At 39.3% G+C, this 15,503-nt stretch overlaps 1 protein-coding gene across 1 annotated transcript in view; it reads right to left on the bottom strand.

Annotated features, from left to right (window-relative positions):
• Nucleotides 1-15,503, bottom strand: part of pcdh15b (protocadherin-related 15b) — a 285,327-nt gene that overhangs the window by 247,762 nt on the left and 22,062 nt on the right. The window contains exon 2 of the mRNA XM_057358597.1: nucleotides 11,888-12,002. Coding sequence (XP_057214580.1) covers nucleotides 11,888-11,978 — 91 coding nt within the window. The 5' untranslated portion in view covers nucleotides 11,979-12,002. The remainder of the gene's footprint in view (nucleotides 1-11,887; nucleotides 12,003-15,503) is intronic.

Here is a 15,503-nt window from a genome sequence, read left to right as displayed (position 1 = left end):
CACGTGTGGTGAGGGAACAAGGACACAGTACAGAGGACCCAGACGCAGACAGCGGATAAGCGGTTAACAAGACATTTAATAAAATATGAATACAAAACAAAGACCCACGTGGGGGAACATAAAACATGGGAATACGAAAACACGACAGGACAAGACTAAAACTGACTACATCTACACAAGACTAAAATAAACACTTGACATAGTATACAAATAACTAAACTAGACTAGACTAGACTAGACTAACAAAGCACAGGCACTCACCAGACAAACGACAATGAACCAGCACAGGACAATGACACAAGAGGACTATATAAAGGGGACTAAATCAAGAAGGGGACAGGTGCGGGACATGAACTAATTAACAAGCAATAACGAGACGAAAGGGCGGGAACAGAGACACCACACCGGAGAGAGGGAGTATATGGAATGCAAAAACTGTCTCTCTCCACATAAAACAAGAGGTTCTATCATGGTTCTGCCACTAGGTCAAGAAAAGCAAGACAAGGTGGGGCAGAACCATGACAAATGGTCTCTCCCAAACGTGAGAGCGAGGGGAGGGTCGGCCAAGGAAATGATTTTTTTGTGCCATGAATAGTGAGATATTTGTCATTCAAATGTAGTGAAGTACAGTAAAAAGTAAACAGAAAAAGTAATACTTCAGTACAAATACTCAAAAAGTGTACTTAAGTACAGTTCTCAAGTAAATGTACTTCGTTACCCACCTCTGAACTAAATAAACCACCAAATCAGGGTATTTAGCCTATTATGCACTTTGCAAAGTGCAAACGCCACAAATTGGGTTTTACTAATATAATCTTTAATTTTGTCATTTAAGGGCATTTTCACACCTGTGTATCGATTGCTTTGTTCCGAAACCGGGGGTTAAATCGCTACAATATTGAAATTTATTTTAGTTCGGTTCGCATTCACAAGGCAATATTTCCAAACGGACCAAACTGTTAATAAAAGTCACGTGCGAGTAAACTCTCCTTCGATTGGTCAGAGTGCATCTGTTTATTTTCCGGCGGTAACGGAGTGATAATGAGCGTCAGCTGCGCGTTGTCTCGCGTATCTCACGGGCGGAGCTCGGTAAGCATAAAAGGAGAAGGACGAGAGAGAACCAGGCCTGGATTTTATGTTATGTTTTATTGTGTTTGTGTGGCCAGCGGCAGTCGACTGTGAGGGAGCTGTCAGCACTTTACTTTCGTTTTGTTGTTTGTTTATTTTATTAAAAGTTTGGTTTAATGTTCCCTTCCTTCCTTACTTTGAACATTGTTACAGGGAGCCATTAGCAAAACAATCCCTTTTGCGTCAAGCAACTTTACATATTTACCCATCATACATTGTGATACAGTCTGATTCGTTGGTCCGTTGGCTCGGATGGCTTTCACACGTCTACCGAACCGCTCCAGAGTTCGTTTGCAATCGGGCCAAGACCACCTTGTTCAGGCGGTCTCGGAGCGATTGTTTTGGGGCGGATCCTAGCGCGATTGCTGTGTTCACAAATGCCTAAACGAATCGAACCAAGAGAGAAAACGCACCAGCTTCCGAAACAAACCCTTATGTGTGAAAACGCCCTAAAACACCTCTCCACTTTAAACTTGAAAACTGCGCAGCTTGAAGAGATGCATGCAGAACACGTCTGACTTTAAAACTGCACACCTCGCGCTGCACGGAGAGACGCATGCACCGAGAGACACGTCTGACTTTAAAACAGCACAACTTGTGTCGCACGGAGAGACGCATCCACGGAGAGACACGTGTGACTTTAAATCTGCGCACCTCGCGCTGCACGGAGAGACACGTGTGACTTTTAAACTGCGCATCTCGCGCTGCACGAAGAGACGCATCTACGGAGAACCACATCTGACTTTAAAACTGCGCACCTGGCGCTGCACGAAGAGACGCATCCACGGAGAGACACGTGTGACTTTAAAACTGCGCACCTCGCGCAGCACGAAGAGACGCATCCACGGAGAGACACGTGTGAATTTAAAACTGCGCACCTCGCGCTGCACGAAGAGACGCATCCACGGAGAGACATGTATGACTTTAAAACTGCAGCTCATGCTGCACGGAGAGACACATCTAAAACGGTAATTTTAAAAGGAAAGAAGATGCGCTTGATTTATAACGGCGCAGCTCGCAAGTGACGTCACAGACCAACTAATCGATAATGAAATTCGTTGACAACGAATTTCATTATCGATTATTATCGATTTGATCGATTAGTTGTTGCAGCCCTAGAAAGATCGATGTGTTTGTGTGGCTTTACGTAACATCAGCAGCACTGACACATTAAACCTGGGCGGTTGGGCTCTCTTAGCAACCGGGCCTGTGATGGAGAGCAGCGTATCAAAGCAAAGACCAACTATCTAGTGTCCCTATAAAAGATTCATGACTCCGAGTGCTTTTTCTAGCCAGCAGAGGAAAAGCAGGACTTCGTCAGAGAAGAACAGTAATTACTGCTGATGAACTCGGAACAAACAATGTTTTAACACGCATCCATCCAACATAACCCAAAACACCAATAAGGCTTTATTTACCGGCTGTGGCATATATGATCGTTTGGCTCGTCATAGCTTGAACGGTGACCTAATTTTCTCAGCAGAGGTGATTCTGTCGAGTTCTCTTAAAGGAACAGTTCACCCCAAAACAAAAAGGATCGTTTACGCACCCTCTTTTTGTTTCAACCCATTGTTTTCTTTCTTACTTTGACCATAAAAGACACGGCAGGCAGGCACCACAAAAAAAAACATACGACTCATGTGCCATTTATAAAATCATATAACAATGTTGTGTGAGCAATAGATTGAAATATAAGAGATCTGGTGTGTTGTTACGGCTGAGATTCACTGCCAGACATGTTCTGAGACGTTTTGCTTACGTACTCGAAAAGTTATCAACAACACGCCTACGGTAACATCAAAAGAGCTAAATGCTATGTCAAAAATCAACGTTATGTCATTGGAAACATTATTAAACATAGGGATAAAAATGTTATTTTCACATTGTTAGTGGACCGCTTCAAAAATTCAGAAATAATGCTTTCGTAACTAAAACTAGAATGTTAGAAAACAATTTTGTTATTTTATATTTCTAAACCACAGATGCACAATATCCCACTATATTTATGGATTACATTTGCGTAGCATTTGGACATCGAAAATATATGGAAATCCTCCATATTTTGAACTGTATGAATTTCAAAATTCATAAAACTTTATTATTTATTTTGAACACATTTTGAATTTACCCCCTGGACTTCGTGCCCTTGAGATCCCCATCCCATTTCTAGCCTTGGTTTGTGGTTATGACATTTTTTAATCTATGAATTTATGATGTGCCAAACAAGGTGTGATATATTTGATATCACATATATGATATTATGAAAATATGAATGAGGCCTTACAGACTCGGAGACTCATACTGGGTTAAGAAAGGTTTAGACAGATGGTGGAAAAGTGGCTATATAGTTAGTGAATAATGCTTTCCAGTAGCTCAGTGGTTAGAGCATGGCACTAGCAATGCCAAGGTCATGGGTTCGATCCCAGGGGATTGCATATAGTCAGAAACAAATGTATAATGCAATGTAAGTCACTTTGGACAAAAGTGTCTGGCAAATGCGTAAATGTAATAATGGATTCAACTTCCGTCTATTGCTCACATAAAGCTGTCATTGGGTTTAATTTTTTTATTCAACAGCCTCTTAACGCCTTAATGTTGAATGGAAAATATCTCCATTAGCATTCTGCTAAACGTCTATTTTCCATTTAACAGGAGAAAGAAAGCCACAGGTTTGAAACAACATGATGGGTGTTAAATAATATAGGTGCAAACTGTTTCTATAAATGCATGGCAGCAGATACCAGCAGAGTTTCACAGTAAAGTCCAGGGTGTGAAAGTGAGATGCCGAGGGCCGGTCCCTCAGACAGGATGAATGTCTTAGATAAGATAACACACATCTGAAGGTCTGAAGCCGAGCCGATGGGAGTAATCACAGCAGAAATCAATACTGAGCATCAAGCCAACACACAGAGGAAGGAAAGAGATCTTCAGAGACGGACAGAAATGGTGCTTCCCTACAGAGCTTGAGCGTCATTTCACCGCTATGTTATTTTCTTTGTGACACAAAGATTACAGCCTCCAAATTGCTTTCTGAAGATTGTCTGAGTCCCCGTGGGCGCTCAGCTGTATTTTCATTTAGATAATTTATTGCCAATTTTTTACCCTCTATTGTACTTTTTACATCGTGCTCAATCTAACAGTTGCACAATAACTAAACAAGCAGTAAATGTTGTTCTGACTAAACGCTGGACCTCATCTAATCTGCAAGCCAGTGAATTTATTTCTGTGCATCTAATCTCCGCTCTGTAACTCTTACAGTACATACTTTATTTGATATTGCGTGTACTTGAAAGGCTTCTGTAACTACAGACATTTTACATAATGCAAGGCATTTAAGTTACTATGGTAACTAACCATTCATTTACTATGATCTCACTACAGTGATCATAATTTAACCATGGCATTTGTAGTAAAACTATCGGTAACACTTTACATTAAGGTACCCTTTATAAAGCATTTATAAATGTTTTCATAAATGATAAATAAGTCATTTACAAATGAATTATGAAGCAGTTATAACTGTATGAATAAAAAGAGGGATTCTAACAAAATACCTGCCAAATAGTGAGCCATTTTTATCTTACATGTTATAAATGCTTAATAAATGTATTTATTCATTATTTATTTGACTCGAAAGCAGATTCATTATTATCTTGATGTTGTTTGCAATATAGGCTGTCAGACTGGACACTGTAGGGTGTTTTGTTGTTCATCTTATACCTGCTCACTATTTGGCAGGAATTTGGTTAGATCCCCCCTTTTTATTCATGCAGTTATAACTGCTTTATAATGCATTTGTAAATGACTTATTAATCATTAATGAACACATTTAAAAATGCTTCATAAAGGGTACCTTAATGTAAAGTGTTACCAAACTATCATACAAATACTAATCCATCTGCCAAAAAACCCTGGTTACCATGGTTTATTTTCCTAAGGGACTGAATGTACTGTTATATTAAAAGTTTTGGCGTAATAATTGTTTCCGTCGAGTGTGTTTATTCTATCATCATTACCAAGACAACCTATTGAACTCATGTAATGAGATTTCGGGTATAAAATTATTATAACGACATTATAATATGGTTCACGCAAACTGCTTTAGCCAGTTCACAGAAGTGACCAATTTTAGCCCAAACTACCACAATTTTTTGGCTGATGAAGTCAGACCGTTAAACTGAATTTCTGAACACCTTCAATACACAAAATCAGTCAAATGTACCCAAAACCAAAAATGTACCCATCAGTTGTAGGACAACTTCTGTGTGTGGTTGCATTGTAAGTACAGATGAACGCAGGATCTGCAACATGACTGCAGATGCACATCCATCACAGCTGAGGTCAAAGATCTCAACTTCTACCTCCTGAGTGGGATGGATGTCTCCTCGGGGAGCCATTCAGCACTGTCTGCTGATCTGCCCATTTTCATGTCTCCTATACATCAATCTGTCCTTGTGCCGATGTCAAATATGGAAGTCGGCAGAATACGCACGTAAAGGCGCATTTGCTTTAGAGCACTTCACTTTTATTTGAAATTGTTTTGGATTTCACTGCACGCAGGTTGAAAGAGATGAAGTTTGAAGGACTTTAGCGGGGAGATGACGGCGGGCACAAAATAATTGGCTGCTTTTAGGGTTCATCCTGCGGCCCGTCGCTTTAAACCACCAGGCATATTTACATACAAAGACTCAATATAAAGACTGACCCCTTTGCCATGGAATTATTTTCTTATCATCAAAACAGATGACTCTGCAGCGTATTTTTTATGATGAACCGCTTCTGACCTGAAAAAATATAAATATGTTGACTCACACCATGTGAGATCCCGAAAGGGAAATATTATTGCAATTCTAATGACGGTTCGGAGATAAAGCACGTCAGAGCTGCACACTCGTGCGGTCTGATGAAAATGGATGAGATTTTATTTCCCGGAATTCATTCCCTTAGTTAGCATTCAGTGGACATTGTGCTTCTGACCTGAGTCATGTCCCTGAACAGAGCGAGCACGGCCGAGGGTGAGAGAGAGCAACCGTTCGGGTTACTGGACTCCCGAACCTGCGGTCACGGTTCAAGTGAGAATGGAGCGCATTCGACTCCGCTGTCAACTTTAGCCTGGTACATTAATGGTATCCTACACGCCGAAATACTGGAAACCCATGTCAGCAGTTCATTTCAAGTCAGCAAGCGCATAAATCCTCCTGAGAACATACATAATCTAATAGAATCAAAACTCATTCACTTAGTGCACACAGAACCTCAGCGGCCAAAAGACGTCAGCGTGAGAGATTGTTTGAGAGAGTATGGCACGAGGTATTCTTTTTCTCCAACCACCTGCAATCCAAGCATCAGCACAGTGTTATAAGCAAAACTCTTTTCAATATTTGTCGGCCTTTATGAACAATTTTTATGCTTAAAGGGGTCATATGGCGCGAATACGTGTTTTTCTGTGTCTTTGCTGTGTTATAGGTTGCCCATGCATGTATTAGCCACGTAAAAATGCAAAAATGAAAGTGTGGGAACAAAAGATGCATTCTATCCAAAAGCGAATGCTCACCCAGACCTGCCTGAAACGCCTCGTGTAACCACACCCCCACAAATCTACGTCAGTTCGTGGTATGATTAGACTAAGACCACCTAAATGTATACGCAAGTAAGGTGGGTGCACCTGTCAGTACAATTGCTTTGGAACGTGATTTTCCAAATATGGTACGAGTCGTTACATTTCAGTCACACGCTTGCAATATTCCACCAATCACTATGCACTGGATAACTGGCCAATCATAGCACACCTCGCTTTTCAGAGCGATGAGCTTTGTTAAAAATCTGCGCGTTTCAGAGAGGCGGGGCAAAGAGGAGATACAAACTGTATCCTGTAGCTCAGTGGTAAGAGCATTGCGTTAACAACGAAAGGTTGTGGGTTCGATTCCAGGGGATTGCACATGCCTATGTATAAATGTATAGGATAATGCAATGTAAGTCGCTTTGGATAAAAGCGTCTGCTAAAAGTAAATGTAAACATGCACCGTATGTGGAAAATACAACGTTTTTGAACCTTAAATCATGTATACACATTGCATTACATCTAAAACAAACCATAATATTAGTTTTAGCTGTGTCATATGACCCCTTTAATACAACACAATCTCATGCCAAAACAAAACAAGGTGGGAAATAAATTGATAAATTTGTACAATCTCATGTACGATCTGCTTTTTGCGCCAGTGATGGTTAGGTTTAGGAGTGGAGCCTCAGTACGCTTTTTTAAATATAATAATAGTAATAATTTTTACTCGCATTGTATGAATGGATATGAACTGGCCATCTCCTAAAATAATTACTGCCTGTGAAATAATTACAGCCTGTGAAATCAGGCTGGCCAATAAAAATAACTTTTTTTGAAAATCTGGTAACTGTTTCATTCACTAACATTAATTCACAAAACACGATTGTGATCAACATTATTTTATTATCAACTTTTATTATCAACTTATCAACATATTAATTATCAACTTTTTTTTAAGTTGTAATGCTCAACTTATCATTATCAACTTATCAACATGTTTATTATCAACTTTATTTTAAGTTGTAATGCTCAATGCATGTTAATGCACAATGAGTGCATTAACATGCATTGAGCATTACAACTTAAAAAAAAGTATAAATAATGTTGATAATAAAATAAATGCTGTAATTGTTCGTTGTTAGTTCGTGTTAACACATAGAACCTTAATGAAAACTGATACCAAACATGTTTTTGTACATTTTCTATTTGTAATTTCTCGAATGATGAATAAGTGTTATAACCCAGTGTGTAAAACCGTGATGTCTGGACTGCAGTGACACAATAATGTTGTTTATTAGATCACAGACGTGGGCCCAACAGCAGAGGAGGAAATGTACCGTTTACCTTCTTAAGTGCCAACGGTCCAGCTCTGTTTGTGCTGTGACCTGATCTGCATAATTCTTTTAATGAAGCGGGGGCTAAAACAACACAGACAGCATGTGTGAATCAAGCAGGCTATAAGAGGACACAATCCACGCTCGGTGAAGAAAACACTGCTGAGAGAATAACAGCGTCACTCGCATGAATCACGTGAACGATCTTTGCCGCTGAGCTGTCACCAAAACTCGATGAGTCTCAGTGTCTTTTGAAATGAAGCTCAGTTTCACATAGAATAGATCAATGTCTCAAGATCTCACCTTGAACTGAAGGACTGAATGTGTGAATCTGTGCAAGCAACAGCGAAAGAATGAATTACTGCAAAACCATTTAAACAGACAAAACCGATCTGGAGATTGAACTATATCTCATCTGGAAACTCTCTAGAGGCAAATAACCAACCAACAGAGAAGTTATGTTTCATTACTACCTATAGCATTGGGTCAAAATGAGACCTATCTGTTGGGTTAAAGAAAACTCGTTTGATGTTTGTACTTGATACACAACGATGTTTGTACTTGACCCAACAATGTTTTAAATCAATTCATACAAAGCAAAAAATGGCATTCTTAATAAGCATTTTTGTCTTGTTTTCTGATAAAAAATATCTAAAACTTCTTAAAGGGGTGGTGCAACGGTGTGTCATGCATTCTGACTTTACAATGTTAAACGTGCTGTCTTTTCATGCTTAACATGGTCAACTTGTCAAAAAAGGAGTTGGGCGTATTACGTAGTATTTCTGTGCTCAATACACTCCCCCAGCGATCGTACAGGTTTCGGAAAGTTTTTTTCGAACATATAAAACAGTTTCGTAACAATTGTTCTTAGTCCCTTATTGGATCATTCTCCCGGAAAACCACGCCCATGCGGCAGCAATGAGAGCAGGAGAACGAGCATGCGCAGACATCACTTTCACCTGTGTGCAGGAGAGAGAGAGCATACGTTCGCGAAGTTCAGGTGTTTGTTTGTTCACTGCATTTGGGTGATGAATGTTATATAAACGGTGGATATAACGCTGGATTTGGAGATCGTTTGAAACTGATATATGGAGCCGTCCCAGCGCTAAAAGATGCCGGACATGAACCGCATGTGGTGAGTGAAACTGATGTCTGTGTTTTGTTGGCGCACGTGCTTTAGTTCAGCCTACCCCTCCCTCCTGCACGCGCTGTATGCTTTCGGAAATAATCGTACAGCTGTATCTATCTTTTATAAATGTGATCAAACTAAATACTCTTCGAAGATATGAAGTATGCAATACTACTCTATAGGTACTCAAGATTAATATGAGATTGGCAGAAACCGCGTGTTAGGGCCGCTTTAAATCAAGATACATTTTCTTGACAAGAAAAGTGACCTAAGATTTTTAGTCCGTTTTATAAAAGAAAATTCTTAAAAAAAGAAATTTGTTTAAAACAAGCAAAAAAATCTGCCAATGGGGTGAGAAAAATAAACTTTTTTTCTTAACTACCTAATTCAAGATTATTTTTCTCACCCGATTGGCAGATTTTTTTTGTTGTTGCTTGTTTTAATCATAAATTTTCCGAATTCTTATTTTCTTTCATAAAACAAGACTAAATATCTTAGGTCACTTTTCTGGTCAAGACAATGAATCTTGATTTAATAATGTTAAGATATTTGTATTATAAAAGAATATAAAAATGCTTAGTAAGAATATCATTTTTTTGCAGTGTAAAGGGCCGTTCACATTATAACGATAACTATAAAAAATAATGTTTTAAAAATCATTCAGGAGAATAGCAGGGTTCACACCATAACTATAACGATAAAGATACAGAGAACGATATCATTGGGATCACTTTCAGAACGATTTTTTTCCAGCTGATGAACGATAGAACATACTGTCAGACAGTTTCTGGCAGATAATGTTTGACTATTGGTGATCGCTTTTATGTCAGAATTAAAGACTGTAGTGGTCGGTGTGTTTACGGCGGGATATTATATATGTGACCCTGGACAACAAAACCAGTCTTATGGGTCAATTTTTCGAAATTGAGATTTTTACATAATCTGAAAGCTGAATAAATAAACTTTCTATAGATATATGAGTTGTTAGAATAGGACAATATCTGACTGAGATACAACCGTTTAAAACTCTGGAATCTGAGAGCGCAAAAAAATCAAAATATTGAGAAAATTGCCTTTGAAGTTATTAATCAGGGGCACTGTGGCAGACCATCCACTCACAAAAATAAAGTTTTTATATATTTAAGGTAGGAAATTTACAAAATATCTTCATGGAACATGATCTTTACTTAATATCCTAATGATTTTTGGCATAAAAGAAAAATCGATAATTTTGACCCACACAATGTATTTTTGTCTTTTACTAAAAATGTTCCCGTGCTACTTAAGACTGGTTTTGTGATCCAGGGTCACATATGCAATGCTTGTGAGTCAGCAAGCTGGCAAATTATATGCTTTACGTCCCGGACATGAGTGCACAGCCTTCAGTCCGAGCATCCAGCCTTTGTTGTCATATTTCGGGAATGAAAACAAAAGCATCAGCAGGTCATCTATATTAATTTTATTGACTGGAAACACTGCAGCGCGCAGGCTTAAAATAAACATAACATTATTGTTATCGTCCGCTGGTGTGGACGCAAATACCGTAAAGTTATAGTTACAGTTATCTTTATAGTTATCGTTATAATGTGAACGGCCCTTAAGAGTTACATTGGTTCAAACCTGTGGAGTAACAATGTTGAAAATAAACATTCGGCAAATGGTAAATTCATGAAGAACAAAAATGATAGGAAAAGTGCATGGCATTAAAACTGTCTACTAAGTAAAGAGCTGTCATGACTCATCTTTACACTTTTACCTCAGTGGAAAATTCATGGTATGACATTTATCTAGAATACTCGTTTTTTTCTCCAGGTTAGGTTATGGAAAAAGCTTCAAGGAATAAGTAACATAATTAAATTGTCATACACAAAAGAAAAAAGATACAGAAAAGAAAAAGGATTAAAAAGTTTAAGAGTTTGAAAAAGTTTGGTTCTCGTTTTCCTAAATTATCCAAGGATGAGATGGAGACTATTCAAGTGATACAAAATAAATCTTACTGAGTAAAAAAAGTAATTTCCAACTTTTTACAGGAGGGGAATCAATACATACAGCGTTTGAGCTTTCATATCCATCTGAAGCATCGATAAACCTTAAGAAACTGGACATGGATTCAACCAGAGGGAAATGAAATGTAACTGGTTTCCAGTGTGACATGCAACATGACCGATAGAACGAGAACTGAATTTAGAGCGCTGTGCAAGTTTATTCCCATAACTATCTGCATGAAATGAACATTTATCTTACTGTCATCATAGAGACTGCAGAGAAGAACGTTTCCTACTAATGCATACAGTACAGAACGCTACAGTGAATATCAATGGGCCATCAGTAATTAAATATATTTCAAACATATCAAAAACGTTTCAAAATGTTATAAAAATCAAGTGAGCTGCCTTGTTGTGTACTATCAAAACAGAATATGCTTGAAACACTACACAGACAACATCTTCAGGTGTCATACAAGTAACAACAACAACTTTATTTCTTTCTTAAATATGATATTTACATAATCAATAATAATAACCAATAATTCTCACACTTCACATTCCAGCTTGGATCAATATCTTATTCATCACAATGCATTCTGGGATTGGAACAGAGTTTTAAAAATACAAATCTGAATTTAGTCCCTCCACAGCAGGAACACTGAAGATATTTGATGTGAGAAATGTTTTGCTCCGTACATTCATAGGGGTCGTGAACAGTTGAAGAAATTCGGGAGCAGAAACGTACCTTCTGAATCCTGAGAACAGCTGGCAGCGGTGAGCAGAAGAACGCAGATGCCTATTCCCAAGCATTTAAAGAGCCACGACCTCCCACGCATCTTAAAGCGTTACAGCATGCTCACCTGCAACCAAACGCATGCAGATTAGACAGAGCCAACACGAGCAACATAATGACGGACACAGTACAAGACATTACGTTTAAATACAATGCGTTTAACAGAGCTCACTTTGATTTACATTTACATCAAATTCATTCATTTGGCAGACCCTTTTATCCAAAGTTTCCTGTAGCTCAGTGGTTAGAGCGTGGCACTTGCAACGCCAAGATCATGGGTTCGATCCCAGGGGATTGCACATACTTAGAAAAACATGTATAGTATAATGCCATGTAAGTCGCTTTGGATAAAAGCGTCTGCCAAATGCAAGTAGGAGAGCATATAAACATTTTGTCAACACGTTCCATCTCTTTGGGATTTTTTTTACAGTCTGTTGTGTAAAAAGTAATCCCAACCCACGAAACATTTGAAATGGATTCTGGTGTCGAAACAGACAGTCAATTTCCCAGTCACTTTACATCATAAATAACAGAAAGATTTAGCTTTGGGGACAAGGTTCTGTGTAATAACGGCAGTGAAGCGTTCGCTGCACATGTAACCTTTTCCTTTGAAGTGAGCAGAGACACAGGTAACGTTCACCGGCTGAGAGATTTAACAACCCACAGCAAAGCGTGTGCCTTTGAAGTTTGCAACATGTCTGAGGGTCAACCAACTCCATCCTGGAAAAGAGGCAGAGAGCAACATGTTCTGACAGGTTTGGGATGTGAGGGAGAGATAAGCGTTGCTCCGAGAGAAATAAGGTCACTTTGTTAATATTAGGGCTGTGCGATATTGAGGAAAAATGTGATATGCGATAGAATGCTAAATAATGCGATATGCGATACCCAATACGATATTTCTTTTTCTAAAATATATTAAAAAAATTATATAACCAACATATGTTTCACATTAGCAGCTGGCTCATCTTTGCTTGCTATGAAAGCTTCTTTCGCAGATTGTTTATTGATTTGCGTCAGAGTGCGCACGCTAGCATTCGCACGCACACATATCCCACCTAACATTCGTGTGCCAGATAGATACTTTTCAAAGAATTAAATAGCTAATTTATTGCAAACCATTGCGATATGCACATTTGCGATATTTCGATATATCGCACAGCCCTAGTTAATATTATGAGTAATCGTGTCAAGAGGTTAACTGAGAACTCCACTTTATACACTTGTGTGAGTTTGTGTAGTGTGAGCACAGACAGTGACCCAAAACAACATCTACATTCATTTTACACCTTAACAACAATTACAGTCGTATTTGTTTTTCTTTTTATTGGAGAAACATCTGAGAAAAAAAGTAGAAACGTACATCCTTGAAGAATAATTCCTTGATACATAAACCCATATTTGTGTTTGTTCTGTAGCCCGTTTTATCCCAGTATTCAAGAATCCGAGATACAAAAAAGTCACTGACACAGATGTACAGCATGAATAGAAAATAGGTGTCTTTCCAAACACATAACCGACAGTGTGACAACACTCGCTGGAACAATAAAAAACTCCTTTTCCACCGACTGAATCTATAATACAATCTTGACAGATTGGTTCTGGTTATCAGGACGTTGCTTTGCAAAAACTACAGAGGCTATCTGAAAACACTCGTCACAATCCAGGTATCAAATCACATCAGCGAATACAAACATACTGATGAAAAGTTTCATTTCAGAGGCAAGCATGAAGCTTTGGGAACTCAATTTTCAGACCACTCCACTTGTACGACATCAAAACGTCCGTCAATCATCTCCAGCCACACTCGCTGACTATCATTACCAGCGGCCCTTTGTTCTTCCGAAGCCAAAGACTCTCTAGAGACGCGGATGTAATTTCATCCTCTCTGTTGTCAGGACGGAAGAATATCTCTCCCCTGTGTTCCTCAAAACAAAGGTCTTTCTCAGGACACTCAATGAAAGAGTTATGCTTTGGGAAGACCATGGATTGGCAGATATGTCGAGGGATACGATGTGCTTCCTTCAAAACATATTTTTGGTTTCTGGAAATGAGATGAAATTGAGTGTTTTTGTGTGTAGCCTCACAATGAAGCTATGCACCTTCGATAAGCCAATGGGCTGAAACCGCTCAGAGACAACACAACACCTGTCCGATTGTCTGAAAGTTTCCCTAAACTAATGCTTCTGAGGCTGTGAGCCAGACGTTCAGATGTTAATGAAACATTCAGTGTGAATCTGCTTTAATGAACTCAATTCTGACTGATGAGGATGTTCTTTTTCTTAACTTTGACCTTGTTTACGCCTGGTGTGTGTCATGTGATTCCATCTCAAGTGTTCAGATGAGAGGAGATCAGTGTTTACACACGCAGTATAATGTCTCCTGTGACTCACCAGTGTATTGGAATAGGTCAATCAAAACTGAAAATTTTGTCATCATTTCTTTTTATTTACTCACCGCATGTCAAGACCAACCCGCGTCTCATCAATCTGCGTATAAATAACTAGTGATGAAACATTTTCCGGCTAAAAATGGCATTCGTTTCAGACGAACGAAAAAAAAGGGCTTAAATAAAAGCTGAAATATCTGGCGCCGACGCTTCACTCTTCACTACTCGCGCTTACTCTCGCTCCACAACCCACTCTAGCTGTTATCAAGGGGTGATCACGTAATGCAGTCATAACAAAAGCTAAAACTAATAAATACAAGAAAAGCTCAAAACCAGCGGACAGAAAATGACACGCAAGCTCTGTGTGATGCACGGCTGCGCGTGACTGGCTTTATGTTTATTGCCGGAGATCACCCGCATTGACTCGTGCACGTTTTAAGGCCGAGCTTTGAACGCAACAGACTTTTAACATACAGTAGATGTTAATGATCAGCGGAACGATCTGTCAGTAAGTGATGATGAATCACAGTGCTTCCCAAAGTCCGGACCCGGGGGGAATCAAATCCGGACCCGCTTGTTTGACTTCATGCAGCGTCGCTCAGACCGATCGACGCGTGACATCACATGGCCGCGAGAGAGAGAAGGTGTGTTCGACTTCACGCGGCGCTGCGCAGATCGATCGAAATCTGACTTGAAGCAGTGCATGCCGGTTAGAAAATTTGTCCGACTTGAACCGGCGCCGACGCCACGTGACTTTCACGTTGGGCATTAAAGTAGCGCGAGAGCGTTTCGAGAAAAGCCGGCTTCTCAGGCCCTGTCCCAAATGGCGCACTTGCGGTCTCGTGGACTTAAATTGCGCATTCTCGCCAAGTCTACGAGTCCGTAGAGTGTCCCATTTGTCTTTTTAGCGCTCAGATGTCTGCTCACGAGCGCCTCCTTTGTGCCCTCGATGCGGTCTTCGATGAAGCCCGCATTGACGGAGACTCCACTGAAGTCCCCTACCCAGGAATCCTTGCGAACGTCCAATCACAAGGATGGGAGGAGTGTCGTGGATGTCAGACATTAAAGTAAACATGACGGATACATTTTTAAATGTATGTTTTGATAAAATTCAAAATTAATTTATTAATTAGTTACTTATTCATATTATTGCTTATTTATTTTCTATTAAGCCAGCTATTC

This window comes from Triplophysa rosa, linkage group LG18, assembly GCF_024868665.1.
Source record: "Triplophysa rosa linkage group LG18, Trosa_1v2, whole genome shotgun sequence".
NCBI lineage: Eukaryota > Metazoa > Chordata > Actinopteri > Cypriniformes > Nemacheilidae > Triplophysa > Triplophysa rosa.
This window is presented reverse-complemented; position numbering and strand designations above follow the sequence as displayed.